This window comes from Equus przewalskii, chromosome 27 (genome assembly GCF_037783145.1).
Source record: "Equus przewalskii isolate Varuska chromosome 27, EquPr2, whole genome shotgun sequence".
Lineage (NCBI taxonomy): Eukaryota > Metazoa > Chordata > Mammalia > Perissodactyla > Equidae > Equus > Equus przewalskii.
In genome coordinates, this window is record NC_091857.1 from 39,894,837 (window position 1) to 39,917,006 (window position 22,170).

The 22,170-nt window shown below is 52.4% G+C and overlaps 1 protein-coding gene across 1 annotated transcript; it reads right to left on the minus strand.

The window, feature by feature from the left end:
* Nucleotides 1–403: 403 nt before the first annotated feature.
* On the minus strand, nucleotides 404–22,118 carry PTTG1IP (PTTG1 interacting protein). Its single transcript, XM_070597941.1, has 6 exons — nucleotides 21,837–22,118; nucleotides 14,864–14,916; nucleotides 11,029–11,137; nucleotides 6,220–6,391; nucleotides 5,158–5,204; nucleotides 404–2,435 (listed from the first exon to the last, which is right to left on the minus strand). Exons 1-6 carry the CDS (start codon nucleotides 21,949–21,951, stop codon nucleotides 2,389–2,391), a joined length of 543 nt encoding a protein of 180 aa, XP_070454042.1. The 5' UTR covers nucleotides 21,952–22,118; the 3' UTR covers nucleotides 404–2,388.
* Nucleotides 22,119–22,170: the final 52 nt, after the last annotated feature.

A 22,170-nucleotide genomic window follows, 5' to 3' on the forward strand; every position in this document is an offset into this window, starting at 1 on the left:
AGGAAGGTGTCCGTGCACAGCGACACGTCAAACAGGGGCGCCAAGCGCAAACCTCAAAGGCAGAACTGCTCTCTCCCGGGTTCTTCGTATCTGATTCCAGCCAAGCACAAGGACAACCCGGTGGGGCAGGCAGACCCCGGGTGCTGACAGTCACGCCTTCAGCTGCAGCAGGACAGCCTGTCTTCAGGGTGCACCGGCAGGAGAACCTATGGCAGGGAGGACGACTTCAGCACGTGGCGCAGCCCACTCTGTCGTCACGGGTATTAGACTTGGAGACAGTGCACATATTCCATGACGGGTCCAGAAGTCTATGTTGATCTAGAAATCTGACTGCCCTCCCTCTCCATGTAACGGTGTCACCACCATCACCACCACCAAGAAATGAAACACGCAACACAGAGTATTCAACAAAGCAAGTATTAAACCATTTATTGGAAACTGGTTAAAAAGTAAGGCACTCGAAACTTCATGGTTTCCTTGAGGCTACAATTTTTGGCTGTTCTTAGTACTATTTCAGGAAAAAGCAACTGGCCTGAGATGGCCCTGCGGACGCCCCGGCTTGGGCTCTAGACTGTGTGACAGGGCTGAAGGCTCCTATCTAACGCGTCCTCGCCCCACTTCCAGCTCAGCAACCTCGATTCCAGCAGCAGTGTGATTTCACACCCACACTACCTACCGTATTAATACAAAGCTCGCTGAAGTCCAGGACAAAGCTGCTTTTCTGAATCAACAGTAGAAAGTCAGAACGTGCAGGCTGCTAGAAAATACCGAGAAGGGTTCATAATACTTTGCCATCAAATGCCCAAGAAGTCAGAGAATAAGACTAAACAACGTGCTCAAGATTAGTTTCTTAATTAGTGAAAATTTCAGGGTAGAAATGTTAATTCACAGCACAGATCACGTGGGTAAAAAGGTGCATCAAGGCGTCTTGATGACGTTGATCTGCACGTGAACTTTGATCTTAAGAGCACTGTCTCCACAGTGAGGTGTACGAGGAGAAAACGGAATGGACGTCACTCGCTTTATGTGCCTGCTGACCTACCTTCCCCAAGCTAAATGTGGTTCTGATCCAAAGCAATCTGGCCACTGGAACTATTTTCAGATGCAAGAAAGGCTATGACACAATTACTTCATTGTCTGCTGCTGCCCCTGCCAGGAGATGCTCGGTCTGTTTCCTGAGCACATATTTTGATCGAGAAGAAATGGAACCACCACATATGGCACCACAGAGCTCCTGGAGGCCCCGGACCACCGTGTGAGAAGCCGCCCTGGAGGGAATCCTCACAACAGGCCCGAGCCAAAGCGGCGTGGCTGGGGGCTGGGAGTCAGCTCCCAAGCAGGACCACCGGGGCTCCATGTGGCGTGGGGAAACCCCTTCAGCCTCCTGAGTGCGGAGCCCCGCAGGGACGCTGGCCAGCACACGGTCCCTTCTGCTTCCTGAGGGCAGACCTGTGGTCACCCTCAACTCCTAAATGACCACCTAGCAGACAGCCTGACAGGCAGGGAGAGTCTCAGACTCAGGAGAGCACTCCAGAGGCTGTGTGACCGCAACCTGGGCCCCAACAGCGACTGTCAAAGGGGCTGAGCAGAACGAGCAGGGTAGCCACAGCCTCCCCAGCCCACCGCCGGCACACGCTGCCACCAACCACGCCTGAGGGACGCTGCTGTACAACTTCATCTATCATTCAAGTTTCCGCTGGGAAAAAATATTGACATTCTAATAAACATACAAATTAAAAAATCATCCAGCAAGTGGTCTGAAATTTGACAGTAAAGCTTTTTGGTGAAATCTTTTAGGTGGGGGAATAAAGTCAAAGAATTATTACAAGGAAAAAAAAGATTTAAGGTGACTTTAACTACTCTACAGTGCTACTCGGTGCACCCAAGGTCAGGAAGGAAACCTGCTCAGACCGTCTGGACACGTGCTCGACGGGGCTGGCTGAACTAACTCGCGGGAGGCTATGCACAGAGGCTGCCCGTGGTTCTATGGGAGGTGACGAGGGGCTGGTCCGTGCTCTGACAAAAGTAAAGACGACCTTCCGTCACTGCTGGTGAAGCATGCGGCGGGCTGAGAGGAAGGCAGGCTTCCGCGGCTGCAACAGGAGGACGGAGAAGGGGCCGGCTGGGCACCGGCACTGTCAGGCTGTCGCTAGCTCACCACCAGAGCAGGGTAGCGGAATGTGCACGTTTCCTCCTCAAATTAAAAACAGAAACAAAAACCGAAACCCCGACAGGCTCCGTGTCTCAGTGACTAAATCGAGAACCAGAGAGGACAGGGGCAGAAGCTCGGGGCCGAGAGACTGAGCAGGACGCTGCTTTGGGCTGCTTCCGCCAGGCCCGCCGCCCCGACCGCGGCTTCGGAGCGCTCGGCGTGCCGCGGAGTGCGCTCTAGTTGTTCTCAAATCTGGCGTATGGGTTTTCTTCTTTAAACAAACCTGAAAATGAAAGAGAATTGATTATAAACGCGTTCAGCCAATGGCAAACAAAACTCAAGAAAGCAATATAATTTTTACGTGAAGATTTATTGACACCATGAGAAAAATGCTGTTCGAATATAAGCAGGTTCAAATACTACGCTTAACCTCTTTTGAAGGTCAAACCACAGGTGACCTTAAAATTGAAATAAAATTTACTGGAAACAATGATTCTAAGAAAAACAGATCCTAAAAAAAAAAGACTTTAAATTTCTTAATGTCTCTTTGAGAGAATCAGCAAATAAGTCAAAATTTCTTCCCACAGTGGGCGGCTAATACTACACAGAAAAACACAAAACAAAACCACCTGTCTTTAAATGTCCTTACAAATGGTGATTAACTTTTAGAATTAAGTCTTCAGAAAGAACTAAGGAGACTGTCAATTTAACTGTCAAGTGTTATGACATAAGTGTGATGATGTATTTAACCATGAAAATAAATCCATGTGCTTTTCTCTTTGCATTGAGGAAGTACACACGCAGAAAAATCTGTATCGCGTGCCAAACTTATCTGGAGCCAGTGCCACAAATCTCCTTACTGCAGGTTCTTTGGGGGAGGGGAGGGGCAGAGCAGAGCAGGAACCGGGAGGCAGGGGCTGCGCGGTCTGCTGCCTCTCTCCTCTCTCGAGGGCACCAGCGGCCCTGGGCCTGGGGGGAAGCGCACAGCCCACTTTGGTACAGAGCGCTCATGTGCCAAATGCCTAGCACAGCAGTCTTGTTCAGGTCTGGTTGAAAAAACAAACAGCTCCTAGCTCTCCTTCTAGTCCAGAGGGAACAACAGAGGTAAACTGCTCTGATAAGGAAATCACACGCCTTCTAACACAGAGAAGGCTGTCGTGGGTGCGGTATTTAGGGTGTTAACTGAACCCAGCATGTTCACGTGCCTTCTTCCCCTCTCCAAGGGGGTTCCCAAAAGTCTTCCTTGTAGCTGGGCTTTCCAAAGTCCAGGCCGTTCAGTGGGCTGTATTATAAACTGGCTCGACAAGTCCATTTCACCAGTGCAATTAAAGGCCAAATTAACCACCCAAACAGTAGGAATGAAGCCAATTGGTGCACTGTTACAGAAAATGCCACCTCCACTGAGAGCCCTGGCCCAGGCATGGGGCACAGCAAAGGTCGGAGACCTCAGATGCTGCCTGAGTTTGGCAGTAAAAAGCACTTTGTTGTGTGCGTGCACCCATTCATCTTGTCTTTTATTTGCATTAGTGTTAATCAGATGCCAAAAGCCCCTTCTGACACTTTTGAGTTTTGTGGAAACCAAGCTTCCCCCAGCCCAGGGGAGTCACACCGCTGCTCAGTGGGCACCAGCGTGCACGCAGGCAGAGGGGCCAGGGATGGGGAAAGGCAACATGCTGAGGCTACTTGACAAGGGAATTTCACCTGGGAGCCCATCAGCCCCCAAGCCAGGGACCCGGGAAATGGGGGCAGGCGAGGATGGGACACTGGGGTTGGTGCTGCGGGCAGGGACACACAAGGAAGGCTCCATCAGCCATTGGACAACCTGCCTTCAACAGAGGAGACCCAGAGGCAGGAAGAGAGGCAGCAGGGGCAGCCTCATGCCGGAACCCACACCTGGAGGCGGTAGGGTCAACCCAGGCCTGAGGCGGAGACTGGGTTCACAGCACAAGGACATGACCTTCAGAGGCGGCCTGTACAGACGGGGAGAAGGACGTGCAGCCAGCGGGCTGGCCTGAATCAGCGTGCACAGCCCAGGGCCCCAGAAACTTCACAGAAGGAACCTAGCCCTTGGGATTGACCACCTTAGTGGGCAGGACCGTAAAAGATGTATTTCCTTATGCAAATAGAAGACTTCAAAGTAAGTGCATCAGTCGGAAAAGATTTTGACATTTTCCTGATCGATTCTGCTGTTAGCACAGCTGCCTGGACTACTTAACACGTGACACACAGTGACAGGTTATGGTGACAGATCATGGGGTCAAGGGACGCAGAGTGGCTCAGGCCGGCTGTCATCAGCCAGCCCGAGGTGCTGTGCCTCCGGGTGGACCAGGGGAGTCAACAGGGCCGAGGGGTCATGAGCAGGAGCAGAAACACTCTCACGTCAGCCATGGATTTGGCAATCAGTACAGAACCCACTCAACACAGGAGCAGATTTAATGCTCTCAAACACTAAAAAATAGTCACCCTCCCAAAACTCGCCACACAGAAATCAAAACCAAACCAGCACAAAACACCTAGGAAACCGGGAAAGTGGCGGCAGGGCCTCCGTTTTGGCCAAGGCTTTCAAAAAGGAATGTGCCCGCCACACCCAGAGGCGGGGAAAGAGCAGGAGAAACATAGGGTGAAGGGCCTGCAGGGGACACAGAGAGCTAGCCCCACAGTCCGAGGGCCCACTCCACCTCAGGGGAGACGACAACAGAACAGAAGGGCCTCAGCGAGTTGCAGCACTTCACAAGCACACCAGCAGCCGGGAGGAAGACTGGCTGAGAAACAACTGTCTATGGCTCCGTCCTTCCAGACACACAGTGGAATTATTCATTACCGTCCCACTGGGACTGAAAGCCAGCTGCCTTCCCAGCAGAGGTGTCTTTCTGTTACAGAGGATGAACCCAGAGGAGGAGGCCACAGCCCAAATCCTACAGCCAGATCCCACGGGGCTTCACCAACGACGAGAGGCCTGGCATCGATTCCTAACCAATTACAGCACAGATTCCATCCACTCTTACCATATTTTTTTCTGATTTCATCATGTCTTGACTTCATCTCTGCTCTCCTAAAAAACAAAGAAATCTCGTTTAGCACCAAAAGACAATGTAACTTGAAAAGATGTACCTTTTACTCCCTTGAGCAGAGAGGCTGCGGGTTTACTTTCGTCCCCAGAACGAGAGCAGGCAGGGATGAGCTGGGCCATCAGGCCACACTCCCATCAGGACAGGCAGGGTGACAATGACCAGTTTTCTGAGGCTGCTCCAATATTGTGTCATTCAATTCTTTATTTCAATAAAAGCAATTCAAGTGCCCAATAAGGTGATTTTTAAAAAATTCTTCTTTCATATGAAGAAAACGTACAGATCAGTAAAACCTCATGCTGGGTTCTGAAGACAGTCAGGAACACGTGATTGTTAGTTTTTATTTAGGGGCATATGGCCTCAGGGTGACAGCACGGGAACCCGTACAGTCTCAAGCCTTACCAGCTGTCAGTCTCACGGTCAGCACCTTGCTGAGCCACGACCCTGTCCCTTGTCAGGCAGGGAATAGTGACCTGCCTTGCTGCCGCCGAGTGCTGTCCCACGGCCCCATCACACACTCGCCAAAGTGCTGTCACCAGCAGAGTGCTGCTCCTCAGAGTGCTGGCGACACACGAAAGCCAGTCTGGCCACAGGCAGACAGGCAACCCGGACCAAGTGCTTTCCTCCCTCTCTGAGCCTCCACCTGCTTGTCACAAACGGACGGCTGGACCAACTGCCTTTAAACCCCCACCCCGGCAGCACTGAGACCCACCAGCCACCAAATCGTCAACAGGACGTTCTGCCAGCTACAGCCCTTATTTAACTGACTGGCAGGAACAGACAGGAAGCCTGTGATGACAAGGTAGTGGCTACATGCCACGGCCCCCCCAGTTTCTCACCCTGTATAGCACAACCCAGGAAACCCCACAGACACTCAGCACCTTCTTAACTTGTAAAAATGGAGAAAAATGGTGACTTCTAAAGGTCACTTTCCACTGCCTTCCAGATCTGAGCTCCCTTGAAATGAACCTGCCCCAAAAGGGACGGCATGTGGCTCACCTTTCCTCCTGCCGTATCCTCCTCTCCTCTCGCTCCCTCATGGCCTTCTCCTCACTTTTGTCGGGCTTCCGGCTCTTCTTCCTCCGGCAGCAGCAGCAGCAGCAGACAGCGACGCCAAGGAGGACGGCTCCCCCCAACACCGACATGGTGATAATCAACGCCTCGAAGTTCACTGGAAATTCAGACGTGTGGTTAGAAGCGCTTCGAGCAGGGAACGCACCACTAAAGGCACCGCTGCCTCCGCGTAGCGAGCTGTGTGAGAACAGGGGAGCACAAGCGGCTTGCACCTCAGCTGCCGCAAGCCCAAGCGGCTGGGCTCAGAGAGCCTAAGGCCGGCCCCCACAAGGAGGGGAGCGGGAAGGCCTTCCCGAGTCTTCTCTCAGCCGCAGGTTCCTGCCTTACTAACAATCGATCAACTAAGCAACGGATGGGAGCCACAGGGTAGTCACCTGACACTGAAAAGATGTTTCGAGCCTGAGAAAAGTTAATAAACCAGAAAGAAGAAAATACTCAGCTGTGTATTGAGACACCCCTAAGACATTTAAACTCTGAATTTCATGAAACTCACAGAAACAAAGTCAAGCCCAATGGGCTTATTTGGTTATTTAGATCAAAGTCAAGTCAAACATGCGTTTCCAGCAGGAACAAACTTCCGACCTCGGCCTGCAGAAGGAAGGGCCCCGGGGCAGGCCCAGCGCAGGACAGAAGGGCTATCATCTTCCACGCTGGGGGCTGAGAACGGCTGACCAACCAGCATCAAATGACCTTCTTATTTCCCGTCCAGACCAAACTTCAGACACAAATACAAACTTAAAACAGGTTCTATATATAATTCTTTTCAATTTCTCTTAAGGATTCACAAATGAAAACCAGTCAGTATTTTTCTATTCCACTCAAGCCAGAGCAGATCAAAGAGCCCTCTGACGCTGCTTTTGCAGATATGCTTCCAAGCACGCAGTTCAAACAGCCACTGCAGGCCTTCGGGGGCAGAGGCCGCCCGGACAGCGGCGCCACCTTACTGTGCACATGCTACAGCAGTTCCACTGCTTCCTGAAACCGGAGCTACAACTGTGCCCCAAACAGAGCTAACAGCTCTGCCCCACGGGCCCCTTGGCTGTGGTGGGGCAGGGCCCAGAAGGTGAGAGCTCTGCCTGGAGGAGAGAGGCCGACAGTGGTGCCCTGGTAGCCCCCAAATCCCCCTGTCCCAGAATGGCCCCTGAGACACACTTCAGGGCGGCTGCCGGCGGCACAGCACTCCTCCGTCATCTACTCGACTACTTTAACAATCAGGAACAGGTCTTACATCTGGTCAAATGCCCTCTGAGCTTCTGAGCATGTTTTTTTTCCTTTGACCTCTTCCGGAAGTGCCAGAACTGCAAGAACTAGTAGTAAAAGGTATAATTAGAAAGGAGACCTTCACACTAGCAGATGGTATAGTTTTTTGACTACAGAACTCTAGAATAATCAACTTTAAAAACCAATGAGATCAATAAGATAACAGGCTCTAAAATTTATTTACTCCAAAATAGCTTTTCTGATTAGCAGGCGAAACCAGCTATGAAACATCAGCTATGAAATATATAAAGTCCCATTATAATGGGAAACCAACCTCTGGGCTCCTTTCCCTGTTAACCCTGAATTCTACTAAAGATGTGAAAGACGACCAGAAGGAGGGCCATGACATCCTGCTTCTGCACAAAGGTTCGAAACTGTAAAGATCCCAATGAGCATATATATTTAAGGTTATTACAACTAAAACCCCAGAACAAGTTGCCTAGAATTAGATAAAATGATTCTACGTTATTTGTAAGAATAAAAGACACCTGTGTTGTGAGGCCTGAAATGAGCATTAAGTGCTGCCTTGACAGTGGGGGAAGCCAGGAGGGCCTCCAATGGCCCAACCACAGTTCGCCTCCCCACTCTGCTCCCGCAGGTACGGCCCTAGCCAAACAACACTCCCCGCCATGGGGACCAGGAGCAGTGCCTCCTTATCTCCAAGCAGCAGGGTTCAATGACATGCAGCCTGCGGAATTAAGCAAACACGCCCATCATATCTTATCTCAGGAACCAGGGGGCAACCCACCCTCTTGTTACTACAGAGCCTGCCTCCCACAGCCCTGGGTCCTTCCCCTGTGTGGTATGCAGTGTCCCCCTCCTTTGGGCTGTGACTATCACTAATAAATTGCTAGGGATCCCATCTGTCCAGTGTGGGGTGTCATGTGTTCAGCCACCCCTGTAGCCCTAGGGCAGGAATTTCATTTCACAGGAGAGTTATCAAAAAATACCTGCCATTTGGGGGCTGGCCCTGTGGCTGAGTGGTTAAAGTTCTATGTGCTCCCTTTGGCAGCCTGGGTTTACGGTTTTAGATCTTGGGTACAGACCTACTCCACTTGTCAGCCATGCTGTGGAGGCATCCTGTGTACAAAGCAGAAGAAGATGGGCACGGATGTTAGCTCAGGGCTAATCTTCCTCGAGCAAAAAAGAAGAAAGGGGGAGACCCACCCAGTGGTGTAGTAGTTAAGTTTGCGTGCTCTGCTTTGGTGGCCCAGGGTTCACCAGTTTGGATCCCAGGCACAGACCTACGCACCGCTTATGAAGCCACGCTATGAGGCGTCTCCCATACAAAGTAAAGGAAGATGGGCACAGATGTTAGCTAATCTTCCTCAGCAAAAAGAGGACGACTGGTGGTGGATGTTAGCTCAAGGCTAATCTTCCTCAAAAAAGAAGAGGATTGGCAACAGGTGTTTAGCTCAGGGTGAATTTTCCTCACCAAAAAAAAAAAAAAAAAGCCTGCCATTTGAAAAGGTGCTCAACATGAGTCATCAGAGACATGCACATTAAAACCATAATGAGATACCACCTCCCACCCACCAGAGGGGCTAAAATGAAGATGACTGATCATCCCAAGTGTTGACAGGGATATGGAACAACTGGAACTCGCACACTGCTTGGAGGAGTATAAATTGGTACAGCCACTCTAGAAAAATGTTTGGCAGACTTAATAAGGCTAAACAAAAATGCATGCAGGGACCCAGCAATTCCGCTCCTAAGGACATGTCCAGTGGAAGAGAGGGCTGGCGCTCACCCCACACAGGAGTTCCAGCACTGCTGTAAACAGCCCCGATGTCCACCAGCAGCAGAAAGGACAGACTCCTGCGGAACACTGAACAGCAACGAGACAAACCGGGGCACTCGACACCACCCATCTCAGACTACTGCTGAAGAAGTCAGACAAAGCAGCACGCGGGTTCCTCAGAGGGACGGTGGGAACAGGCAGCGTGAATCTACTGTGACGGAACATCAGTGCAGCGGATACCCCCGGGTCCTGAGAGGCACAGGCTGTGAGTGCTGGGAAAGGTCTGCATGTTTTGCTCAGTGGCGATTACCAGTCTGCCTCATCGACTGTATGTATGTGTACACACGCGCGTTTATGTTCTACAGACGGCAGTCTATAGAGCGGGAGGGCGACTTAAGATACGCGCACTTCATCAGAAGTTACGCTCCGATTTAGGGGCCGGCCCCGTGCCCGAGTGGTAAAGTTCACGCGCTCTGCTGTGGTGGCCCAGGGTTTTGCTGGTTTGGATCCTGGGTGCGGACATGGCACCGCTCATCAAGCCACACTGAGGCAGCATCCCACATGCCACAACTAGAAGGACCCACAACTAAAATATACAACTATGTATCTGGGGGCTTTGGGGAGAAAAAGGAAAAATAAAATCTTTAGGGGAGAAAAAAAGAAGTTACGCTCCAATTTAAAAATATCTTAATAGTTAATGCTCAAAATGCCAAGGGCTCCCTGGTCTAGGCGTTGTCTCTGTGGAACTGTCGGTAAGGAAGGTTCCATGGAGAAGACAGCCATCTAGATGGAAGCAGAGGGCAGCCGGGCCCAGCGAAGCCTTTCTTGTCTGAGGACAGCAGAGAGGATGGCCAGCAGGGTGGATGTGACGGAGTGTGTGCACACACACACACACCAGGCATCCCAAAACCACACACACAAACTTCTGGAATCCCTGGGTCCTCGACCCTGGAAGTGAGCTGTTTCAGATGGAAGTTGAAGGATTCTGAGATGGAAATCAATTAGAAAAAAGACAGACAAATAAGGAATAAGCCGCAGACGGATCCAAGATGCAAACACACAGAACCAATCACCGAAGTACTCGAAGACAACATGGCTCCTTTACAACCAGGAGGCCAGCGGGCTCTGCATGACCTCAAAACCTGAGGCTATAAAAGAAAAGATTAATAAACCCAACTACATAAAAATAAGTTCCATATAGCAAAGCACACCACAAACTAATTTAAAAGGCAAATTAGGAAAGAATTTGGATCTCATAAAGGGCTGATTTCCCTGATGAAAGAATGCCTGTAAAGTCAACCACACGTGGTCGGAAAGGGACACCCGAGACAAAGGCAGGGCCGTGCCCATTCTGGGCAGGGACTCCTCACTCAGGGAAGTCGGAGCGCCTATGGGAACCTGCAGGTGTCAAGGAGGCGCATGAACACCACCGAGACATAATGTGCTGAGACATCCAAAAGTCTCCAAACTCGCCTCTCCCTCTCCACCGTCCCAGGACGTGCAGAGACTCAGCGCAGAAGCAAGGCTGATGGCCTTGACAGTGGGCCGCCAGACCCCGGGGACCCTGCTGCTTTCTCAGACACTACAAGCTCTCACTGGCTTTCCACCTTCCCAGTGTGAGCATCACAGAACTACCGGGAGTGTGTTTTTTGGCAGCTTATGTTAATAGAGCACAACCAGAATTTTCAAAATAGCACTGATCTTGCAAGAAGCCAATGAAAACAATGACTTACCCCAGCAAACACCCCAGCGTGCAGAACTCAGCTTACAAAGAGAACCAGGAGGCAGGATCTTTGTCACTGGGTAGTCCAAGCATGCCTTATTAGTGTTACACCAAAGACACTGAAAGAGATGGATGATCGATAACGTCAGAAATGCAACATCAACACCAAAGGACCAGACTGCCCAGGATCCGACCCCTTCCACCACCTCTACCACCAGCCACACTGTCTGCTCCCCTGTGGGTGGCTGCAGTGGCCTTGGCCCCCACTCCAACACCATCCTGCTCAACAAGGTCGTGTTATTCAAACCTCTTTCACCAGGCACCCTCCCTGGCCATGCGGCCTCCATGCTGGTCCTGAAAGCTACCAGGCGGCTCCTGGCCCAGGGCCTTTGCACAGCCTGCTCTTTCTGCTCGGAAGGCTCCTCCCCAAACACACGTGGCTCCCTCACGTCCTCCAGGAGGCCTACCCTGAGCAACCTGCATTAAAACTGCCCCCCGCTTCCCTGACCTCTGCCCCTTCCACAGCACCACGTGCTGACACACCATGCACAATGGTACCAGGCCCCTCTTGGTTCTTACAGGAGTGCAGGCATTTGTGTGCTTACTGAAGTACCCTGGGCAGGCGGGACAGAGCCTGGCAGAGCTCATTAAGGATCTGTTTTGTGGACTTCTGCGACCGTGGTAATCACTATGTAAAGATCCTACCTTTGACCTTTGACTGCACTGAGTGGGCGGTTTTACTGGTGTCATCACTGGTCGTCTTAAAGACAGTGCAACTAAGGCTCAAAGGCACCTGCTCAGAACTTGAGAGCTGGAGGGGACCTTGCAGATGCTCCGTCTGAGTCCCTAAGACGTGAGGGGTGAGGTGGGCAAGGTGCAGAGACAGTGCTGTCGCACGAGTGCGCGCGAGTCCAGAGCTGCAGCCATGACGCCGCTCCAAACCAGGCGGACGCTGGCAGCCAGGGTGGCACGGGACAGGCCGCACCTGACACGCTGCCCCGGCAGGACTTCGCTGGGATTTTCAATCTTGCAGGTAACAGTTTGATGGGGTTTTTCTGAGTTTTCAGCAGGACAGAATTCATGGTGTCTCTGTCCCAGTGAGGGGAGAGTCCATCACAGAGTAGGGAGTGGAGCCCCGGCCTGGGCCCCTCAGGGCCTCGTGTTTAACAAGGCCCGGCGCGCACTAAATAAAGAGCAGGAAAACACCTTCATTGTGGCCATTGGAGACCATCTTCTATCTTAGCAGTTCTGTTCTGGTTTAACAATTTTTGGTAAATCCTCCATTTTCAAATAGCTCAAGTTTTAAATACCTAATTTTCCATTTTTATATGACAGTTTCACCAAAAGCCATAGGAGTTCACTAGGACAAACTCTCTCTTGTGGTTTTGCTGTGGCTGTTAATTTCTCTGTTTTAGATTAATGAAGTAATATGCAAATGTGAGCAACTCAGGTGGCACCAACAGGACAGTGTGCTCTCGGCCTCCCTTCCAGCCTGCTCAGGCTCCTCGTCAGGCCTCCCAGGCACCTGCACCTCCTTCCAGAAACCTGTGTGATTCGAGGTTGGGCACAGGCTGGTCTATCCCTTGCCCTGGCGTTCACCCCCACGTTCGTGTGCGCCTCTGCTCCCTGCATTTCTGACTTGATCTGTCAGAGTTCAGAGTGGGGGTCAGGCCTCCAGAGGAAGTGTCCACCCCACTGTGGTCTGGGCACGCCCTTCAGCTGCACCGAGCCTCAGACATCGTACTGCACGAGCCTCGATCATACTGCCGTCCCCATCAAACCTCCCTCCAGGAAAGGCAAGTCAAGTGAGACAAGGCCGCAGAAGTGCTCTCAACACTGCAAAGCAAAGCAGAGCACCGGGCTGTTTTTACGGCAGAAATGACTTCCAACAGAAAAATTCGCAGACTGTAAAGAAGCACCATCAAAAAAACACCAGCTGGGGCCATCCCGGTGGTGTAGTGGTTAAGTTCACGCACTCCGCTTTGGTGGCGTGGGGTCCAAGGGTTCAGATCCCAGGTGTGGACACACACACGGCTCAAGCCATGCTGTGGTGGTGTCCCACATACAAAATAGAGGAAGACTGGCAGAGATGTTAGCTCAGGGCCACCCTTTCTCAAGCAAAAGGAGGCAGATTGGCAACGGATGTTAGCTCAGGGCCAATCTTCCTCACCAAGAAACAAAAAAAAAAAACCCACCACCTGTAAGGACCAGACCCACATGAGCATATTCAGTGCTATCAATGGCAAGATCAGAAACTGCAGTAACAGCTTCTTTCAATTTTTACTCAGCAAATGCAAGTGTGCACTGAAGTGCTATGTCCTGACACGATGTCTGGAACCTACAACACTGCCATGTGGGATGAGAGTTCTTTTTTAAAGACATGGCTAACATCTTAGAGCAGAAATCATCTGATATATCTCTCCTGTCTCGTTCATCAAGTCCCACTGCCAGGGAAAGAAAAACCCAGGTTACGTGGTTAGTTCTAAAACCCGACTGGTGGGAGGGGGGCACCCTCCCCCAGAGTCCCCAGGCATAGGCCCCACAGAAGGCTGTTTTCTCTCCCAGCCATCTCTGCCCCAGGCCTTGCGTTCTCCATGCTGACCACACAGGGCTGCGGTGAAACAGGGCTGGAGACTCGTGGCGAGGCGCTGCTGAATCGGGAGCTGTCGGGCAGTGGTGCCCACCAAGGGGAGCAGCAGCAGGACCCTAACAAAGCAGCTGTTCCCACAAGTCCTCTGACAAGCCCAGGGGGCAAGTTTCCCCAAGGTTACTCTGCACTTCTCCTGACGGCCAGCTGCACACACCTACCTGTCAGATCCCAGGATGGCCCAGCTAGACATGACCTCCACGAGCCTTAGGCTTGTGCTCCACAGCAGCTACCCTCTTGCTCAAGGTCACACAGGGACTCAACAGAACTGGGGACAACATCTGAACAGCCAGCTCCGAGTCTTCCCTCACAACTCTGGTGAGCTATGGACAGAGTCTGACCCCACTGACTACATGCCCTCTAAGACCCTCACAGATCTGACGGCCTGGGTCTCTCCTTGCTCTCGCCCCCTTTCTCCCTTCCTGTATGAAGAGCTGAGAGAGAAGCACCTACCCCCACCCCTGACAAGTGATGCAGAACACGGGACAGGCTTAAGACTCTGGGTCAACGTTACGGACAGCCCATGTTCCTCTCGGAAGGGCTCTTGGGAAAGCTGAACCCTCGGCACTGCTCAGGGCAGTGAAAATACTGTGTGATATTATAATGAGGGATACACGTCATTACACACTTGTCCAAACAGCGGCAGATGAGCAGGGCTCTGGGCACTCCCCACTAAGTCTCGGGGGCCCAGCTGCAAAATGGAGCTGCAGCCCCTGCCCCTAGAGCCTCTAAGGTCTAATGACGCCTGCAGGAAAGCCCTGGTCACAGGTTAACAGTCATAGAAGAGAGGCCGCGCACAACCCCTCAGCCCAGCGCGCATCCTCCTGTCCCCCTCTCCCCGGCCCCCTCCTGCTTCTGAACACCATGCTCACCCAACACCAAGCCCACCGGCTTCAGCGAGGCCTGAGGCTTCCCAACCAGCTCACACGTGTTGCCAGCTACACTGCCCCAACTGACAGATCTTAACATCCCGAACACTGCTTCAGTTCAATAACGTGTACTGATGACGCTCAGGTGGCATCTGCAGCGTCCATGAGATGTTTAATATGCCCAAGAAAGGCTAAAACAGTATTTAATGCCCATCACAAAAAATACCTCCACAAACCCCAAAGAGCAGAACCCCTGGCACCCACGAGACCCTCCGGAGTGAGAGGAAGGGGGCTGCTCTAGGACCTGGGCAGACCCCGGGGCTACTTACAGAGACGTTTTTCAGGCACTCTTCACAGGTCTTGTTGGTGTTCTGAGAACAAGCTGCGGGGAGAAGAACAAACCAACCAGTGAGGACCATGTCGTGGGAGCCGCAGCCAGGAGGGTGGACTGCTTACAACCTCGGAGACCAACATCCCCTCCCCACCCCAAGGAGGACAAGAGACAGCACGCACAGGGTTCCTGCCCACAAGGGTCTTCCAGGAAAGACGACTCAGCACACAAAGGCAACGCTTTCTCCGTCCCGCCCTCAGGCGGCGAGCTGCTGTGGGAACCACCACCACTAACCCGAGGCCTCCCATCTCATGAGAGACACTCTTTGGAAACTGAGTCCCCAGCAAGGCCAGGCCCCAGCTCCCTGATCGATGCCCCCCAGGCAGGGACATGCTCCCGGGACCAGAGGGTTCCAATCCTGTGGAGCACCCCGAGGCTCTCACTGTTCTTCACAGGATGGTTGATACAGGAAGGGGGTCACAACCCACACAGCTGACAGCTCTGAAACTCAAGCTAATCAGAAGACCTAGTGAACGAATGAAGAATTTCCAGTACCCCATCAAGTAGCTGCTATTTACCCCACACCACTCCTTAAAACAAACACATTTTGAAAAGAGCTCTGTGTGCAACCTCATTAGTCACCAGGAATCGCAGATTAAAATCATGCAATACCACTTCTCACCCACCAGAATGGCTAAAATTAAAGAGACTGCCAATGCTAAATGGTGGCGAGCATGTGAGGATGCAGAGCAAACGGGAACTCTCACCCGGTGTTGATGGGAGTGCAAATGGTTCAACCACGTGAAGGAAAGGTGTGGCACTTGCTCATTAGACAGATGCATGTCCACCCCATGACTCACAACTCCATGCTTACGTATTTCACCCAAGAAACATTAGCACACACGCCCACAGGAAGACTTGTACAGGAGTGTTCACAGCAACTTACTTCATAACAATAGTCAAAGGCTGCAAACAGCCTAGATGTCCACGTCCAGGAGGACGCAAAAAGTGGTACAGTCAACAGTGGAACACTATGCAGTCATAAAAAGTAGTGCACTGTATACATAAAACACGGATGGGTCTTGACAACATTGCATGGACTAAAAGAAGCCTTCCACAAAGACCACATCGCACAATGCCATGGATATGCAGTCTGGGAGTAGGTGAACTCAGGGGAAAAAGGGCAGTGGCAGCCTGGGCAACAATGGGTGGGAGAGGCCTGAACCTTCTGGAGAGAAGGCGGTGTTCTGGCGCTTGATGGGATCAGGGTCACATGGGTGCAACTCACCCAATGGCACATGTGAGACCCCTGCACTCCACTGTCTACAAAACCTGTCTCAAGAGAAAAGACAAATGCTGCACTCTAGTGTAGATGACGCATGCAGCCAGGCATGCGGGGAGTGCACGATGCACGTCACTCACTTTACAACATGTTAGGGGAAGGATGCAGGATGACACGTGGACAGGTGAGTTCAGCAAAACGTGAACGATAAAACCCAAGTGTCGAGTGTGAGTGTTGACTGCACCATTCTCCCAGCTCTGCTGTGTGAGTGAAGACTTTCATAACAAAACGTAGGGGAGCGTGAACTTTAAGCCCCCACTGTACTCACTGTTTCCTGGAGGGACTAACCCACAGACACACTGGTGCTTACTCTGAAATGGGTGGGGTTGCCTGAGTCAACAGTCCAGTCCCTCCACATTCCATGTTTCTAAATAAAGTCCTATTTTATTTGAAATGAAAGCCCATTTTGCCACACATGATTCTACAACAATCAGTATTAACAGCAATCTTTTCAGAGACTAGTGGCTGGGATTACGTTTATGCTGAAGCTGATTTTAAGCTGCTTCATCAGAACGATAGGTTTTATTTAGCCCTAAGAAGGTAAAGAAGATTGACAACCCCTGAAATACCTTGACTTCTCAAAGCACTGCTGAGAGGTGACAGTGGCACTTTGATGAGAACTGCACTCTTGACGTTTCAGTCCCCGGTGCCCTGGCACTGTGGGAGGGAGAAGCGAGTGTAGAGCGAAGGTGAAGACCCCTGTGATACTTGGTGACCAAGTCCTCACTGAGAAACTCGGTTCCTAGCTCTTCCACCAAAAGGATCTAGAAAGGACGACATCGACAGCAGAGGGCACATATGGTGCCCAGGTCTTGGTTTCTAGACACTGTTCCCCACTAAAAGGAACCAGGGCTCCTCGGAGAAACGGCTGATTCCAGAACCAGGGCATAGAAAGGAGCTGGGACAGCTTGCTGTGCCAGAAAGTGGCACCAACTTATGGGTAAATGGCAACAGGGCCCAGAAGCCAGCTTGCAGGGAGGTCCTCCACGCCACACCGGGACAATTTAAACACCAGAGTGAGTGACAGTAATAGACTCTAACCTCTTGAGTAGTCCACGACTTCACACTGACATGAAATAAATGCAGAAAAGGCCAACGAGCAAAGGTAGAAGGTGTGAGTTGAAGAGGCCCCATTCCACAACCATCAGTCCACACAGGCGGCAAGGTCACTATGCCCAGCGGTGGAGTGACAGCATATTTGGTTTCCAAGCACCTCCTCAGCTTAGTAATCACTTATGAAGAGAAAATAGCTCCTTAGAAGTGACCAAAGTACCAGCATGGTAAGCTGTGACTGCATGACAATGGGACAAGTGACAGCAGGTGCCTCCTGGGGAGGTGAGAGGACAGTTACCGAGCTGTTGAATCCTCCAAAACAGGCCTAAATCGAATCACAGGAAACCAGGCAAGACTAAATTGAGGGTCCTTCCACAGCGGCTTTCTGAAAACAAAGACAAACTGAGCAGCTAACCCAGGTGAATGGAGATGAAGAGACATCACAAAGAAGAGCACCACGTGAGCCTTGATGGGGGACAGAGGGACATTACCAGGATAACTGGTAAACTGTACACGGACATATCGTACCAATGGTAAAAGTCCAGATTTTGATCATTAGTTTCCAGTTATGTAAAAGAATGTCCTTATTCTCAGGGGACACACCCTGAAGAATTTAGGGGTAAGGGGCCACACCAATTACTCTCAAATGGTTTGGTTAAAAACGCAACATGCAGACAGAGAGGGAGCGGCAAAGTAAAGCTGGCAAAGGCTGAGAACAGAAAGGGTCAGGAGTTCACTGCAGTGTTTATTCCGTCAGCTCCTCTGCAGCTCTGGAATTTTCCTACACAGGCAGGGAGGCACGGTGCAACCCGCACAAACCCACTCCAAGTCTTTTTTGAAAAATTCTACAGGAAAGAACGCACTTCCTTCTCATCACTCTTAACAGAGTGGCCACAGGGAGCAGGCGTGACAAGGTACAGGAACTTTTTCATGGGGATTTCCATTTTTAAAGTCTTTTTGATAACTGGTCTTGTGTGAACTAAAAGAACTCAGCTCCAAGATACACATCATAAACCCAGTCCCCCCAGGGCCTCTGGATTACAGGTCAGTATGAGTCAACAGAGAGGCGAGGGAGGAGAAGGCCAAGGAACCGCCCCCTCCTCCTGCTCCCAGCAAGCCAAGAACAGGGCAGGTTTTCCCCACGGGGAGAAACATCCAGTCCTCAAGAAAACAAGCTCAAAGCCAGGAAAAGTCATTCTCCCTTGAAAACACTACATCGTCTTGCAGTTAGAAAGGAAAATACATTAACCATTTGCTACTGCCCCAAAGACAGGGAGCTTGACTCCTCTACTCCGCCAACGGTGCACGTATCTTACCTCGTCACGGACGGAGAAAACCATGTGCTCAAAGCCGAGAGGCACAAAACGCCCTTGTGTTTGGTAAGTCTAATGCTGAAAGTGAGCGTCCTGACCGCTGAAGCCCTAGGGCGGAAAATCCTCAACTTGGAGCCTATTCATCAATGATTAGGGAGCTTTCAGTCTCACTTTGGAAATTAAATGAAAAGAAAAACAGGTTCTTCTGTTAAGATACACTAACCCATGATTCATTTTTGAGTTCTTTCCTAAAGTTTCAGGTGAGTCAACTGATTAAGTACAAAAAGACACCTACTAGCATGTGTAAAGACCAATGTTTTTTAAAAATAAAGAAATTAATAAATATATTATTTATCACACATGTCACACAAGACGGAGGGCTGCAGCTGGCCATGTCCCTCAGCAGAACAAGTCCTTAAATCGGGCACTGTGCCTACACTGCATAGTGACAGAGACAGGGAGAGTGCTGGTCATCCTACCATCTCAGTAGAAAAGAAAGATGTGGAGAGTGTACTACAGAACAAAAATATACACTGTGTGTATACGTACCGTACCATCCTGGACAACCTGCCCTGGCTCTCGGAGGGAAGTGGGCAGGAGAAGGAATGCAGACCCCACCCCACACCCCAAATCCAGCACGGCTGCAAGGAGCAGTCAAGGTAGGCCCTCCACCCCCGAGCCCCTTTGGATCCCTCTTTAGGACAACAGATTGAGGTCCTTCGAGGGGCTGTCTTCCCCCTAGATGTAAAGATGAAACTCTGGGATCCAGTCTGACCCCATTCACAATTAGTGGGGTCCAAAGCCCACAAAGGCGGCTTCTTTAAAGAATTTTGCTCCAAATATCTTCAATATCTCACAGGTTCCTAATGTCTCCTCCTCACCAAAGCACACAAGAAGACATTAGAAATTGCTGATTTTGGATTGGTGCAATGTATTCTTTGAATTTACACACCTGTGATGGTTAATTTTATGTGTTAACTTGACTGGACTAAAGGATGCCCAGATAGCTGGTAAAACACTGTTTCTGGACGTGTCTGTGGGGGTGTTTCAGAAGAGACGAGCATCTAAATTGGAAGACTGAGTAAAGATGCCCTCACCAATGCAGGTGGGCATCATGCCATCCATTGAGGGGCTCCCATAGAACAAAAAAGCAAAGGGGTGAATTCAGTGTTTTTGCTTGAGCTGGGACGCCATCTTCCCCTGTCCTCGAACTTCGGTGCTCCTGGTTCTCAGCCTTCCGATTTGGACTGGGGCCACACCGCCAGCTCTCCCGGGTCTCCAGCTTACAGACGGGAGAGCATGGGACTTCTCAGCCTCCACAGTCACGTGAGCCAATCCTTCATACTAACTCTCTTTCTCTATAGCTGTGCTTATCGTATTGCTTCTGTTTCTCTGGAGAGCCCTGACTAATACATACAGCATCCTTACAAGGAAGACAAAAGGGTTTAAATAGTGTAGTCACATTCCTCCGGGATGACAAGCAGTAAGAGTCTCACGGGAGCCCATGCTGTGGGAGGGGCCTCTGTGCTCAGTGTGGCTGGAGAAGGAGTTGCTTTTCACGTGAATACTAGTGACAGTCTGGTTTAACTCCCAAACTGTCACAGGACATTCCCGCTCATCTCACATGGGGTCTCTGCAGTTTCAGAAGTCCACTTCAGGGTGTCTCCTGACATGACCACTGTGGTAACTCAGGCACACACCCCTGTGAGCCACTGACAATAAAGAGCTTCTTGTGCAATCATGGACTCCTGGCAGATATCCATTCTGTTTGGTAAAAAGTTCATTCCACATTTGAGCTTAAAACTCAGTTTGGACCAAGAGTTCCGTATACAGTGCAACCCGACCGCTTCAGCAGCACCCGTCAGGACGGCCGCATCGCGAGTGTCCCAGACACAGACCCATGCACACCTGGAGGTGGACTGGAGGACACTCAACCAGTCCTGCCCTGGGATAAACGTCCAACAGGGTCACCGAGAGGAAAGGCGCTGGGCTGTGCTACACAAGTTGGCAAAGCCTGGGATCAGATGAGCTGAGAAAAAACTGGCCCCGGTGCTGGGCCCTGGTCCCGGCTCTTGGGAACCATGAAACAGAGGTTGAGAGGCCGCCTGCAGCTGTTACCACGGCTAGCGATCGCGTGGGGACCGCACACACATCAGTAAACACGGTATTTCTGAAACAGGTCCAACCACAACAGTCCCCAGCTTAAACGCTTCCCAGATCTCCACCAGCCTCCAGGCAGTCCCTCAGGCTCCGCCCCGCCCACTGGAAGCCACCCTCCAGCAATACACAGGTTCTGGAACTCCTTGGCCCTCAGGTCGTGCACTTTCCTACACACGCTCCCCTCACCCACCCAGCACTCTAATGGCTTGCTCCCTGGTCAGTCTCCACAGGAACTCAGCTCCTCAAGGACAGAGACGAACCGTGGTCCCTGCACCTAGCACAGGTGGTTAACAAGAGCAGGTGGGATAAACGCATGAAGAACGCGCACCGCAGGATTGGGGAGTGTAGACACGATCAGCTGTCCTCCTCGAGGACATCTGTTATTTCCTGTCTTCACATGAGGCCAGGAACCGGCTGCTGTACCTGGAGATTCTTGGAGGGGTCTTCAGGTGCGCGGTGCGGGTGGACGCAAGGGCCGCTCCCAGGCGCCCCGCGTGGAGCAGGGCCCCGCGACACGAGCCCCGGCCCTCCCAGCCCTCGAGGGGCCCGGCCTGGACACCGGCTACCCAGTCTTTCCGCGGGTCGCAGTGAGCTTCAGCGAGAGGGCTGCGTGCTAAGCCAGGCCAACCCGCGGGCCCGCGGAAACGCGCCGCACGGCCGGCCGCCAGCCAGGCACCTGGACCCCCTGGCACGGCCACGCGTGGGGCGGCCACGGCGGCTCAGCCAAGACAAAAGGCCGCTCGGCCCCTTCCTTCCCCGCGGGCACCTCCCGCTGCGGCTCCATCCGCCCGACGGGGCCCCTGGGTGGTCCTTCCGGCCGTCACCGCGGTCCGTGGCGCGCGGGGGGGCAGCGAGCGGGCGAGGCTGTGAGGGCGCGCCCCCTCCGCCGGACCCCGTGACCGCGCGCCCCCAGCCCCGCGCCCCCTCTGCCCTCCGCCTCTACCCCACGACCCTGCGACCCCGAGCCTCGCCGCCGACCCCAGCACCCCGCGTCCCCAAGCCCGCCCCCCGCCCGACCCCATGACCCCGTGAGCCCGCGCCCCCTCGGCCCGCCCCGATGACTGCGTGACCCTCCGTCCCTACGTCGCCTCGGCCGTCCTCACCCACTCCGGGCGGCCCCTGCGCCGCGGCCGCCGGGAGGAGCAGCAGGAGCAGCGCGGCGCCGCCGAGGGACAGTCCCCAGCGCGGCTTCGGCCCGCGGGCCCCGTCGGACGCCATGGTGGCTGCGGCCCTGCTGGTCGGTCGGTGTGTTTGTGGTCGTCGACCGAACACGCCCTATCTCGGACGCCGGCCAGGCAGCCTCTGCCCCGCAGCGCCGCGCGCCGGAAGTGGGCGGGGCGGCGACGCGAGTGCGCAGCCGCAGGCCCTTGCTCGCCCCGCCTCTCGCCCTCCCCCCGCCCCCAGCCCTCCTCCCCCGCGGCTCGCTCTCCCCTCATC

What these genes read in the sequence shown, in the direction of transcription:
- PTTG1IP (XM_070597941.1), bottom strand. Translation starts at nt 21,951, where the DNA reads ATGGCGTCCGACGGGGCCCGCGGGCCGAAGCCGCGCTGGGGACTGTCC. An exon ending in AGTGCCTGAAAAACGTCTCT is followed by an intron (nt 11,138 to 14,863) that starts GTAAGTAGCCCC and finishes CATCTCTTTCAG; the next exon opens with TGTCTTTGGTGTAACACTAA. An exon ending in AGGATACGGCAGGAGGAAAG is followed by an intron (nt 5,205 to 6,219) that starts GTGAGCCACATG and finishes TTTGTTTTTTAG; the next exon opens with GAGAGCAGAGATGAAGTCAA.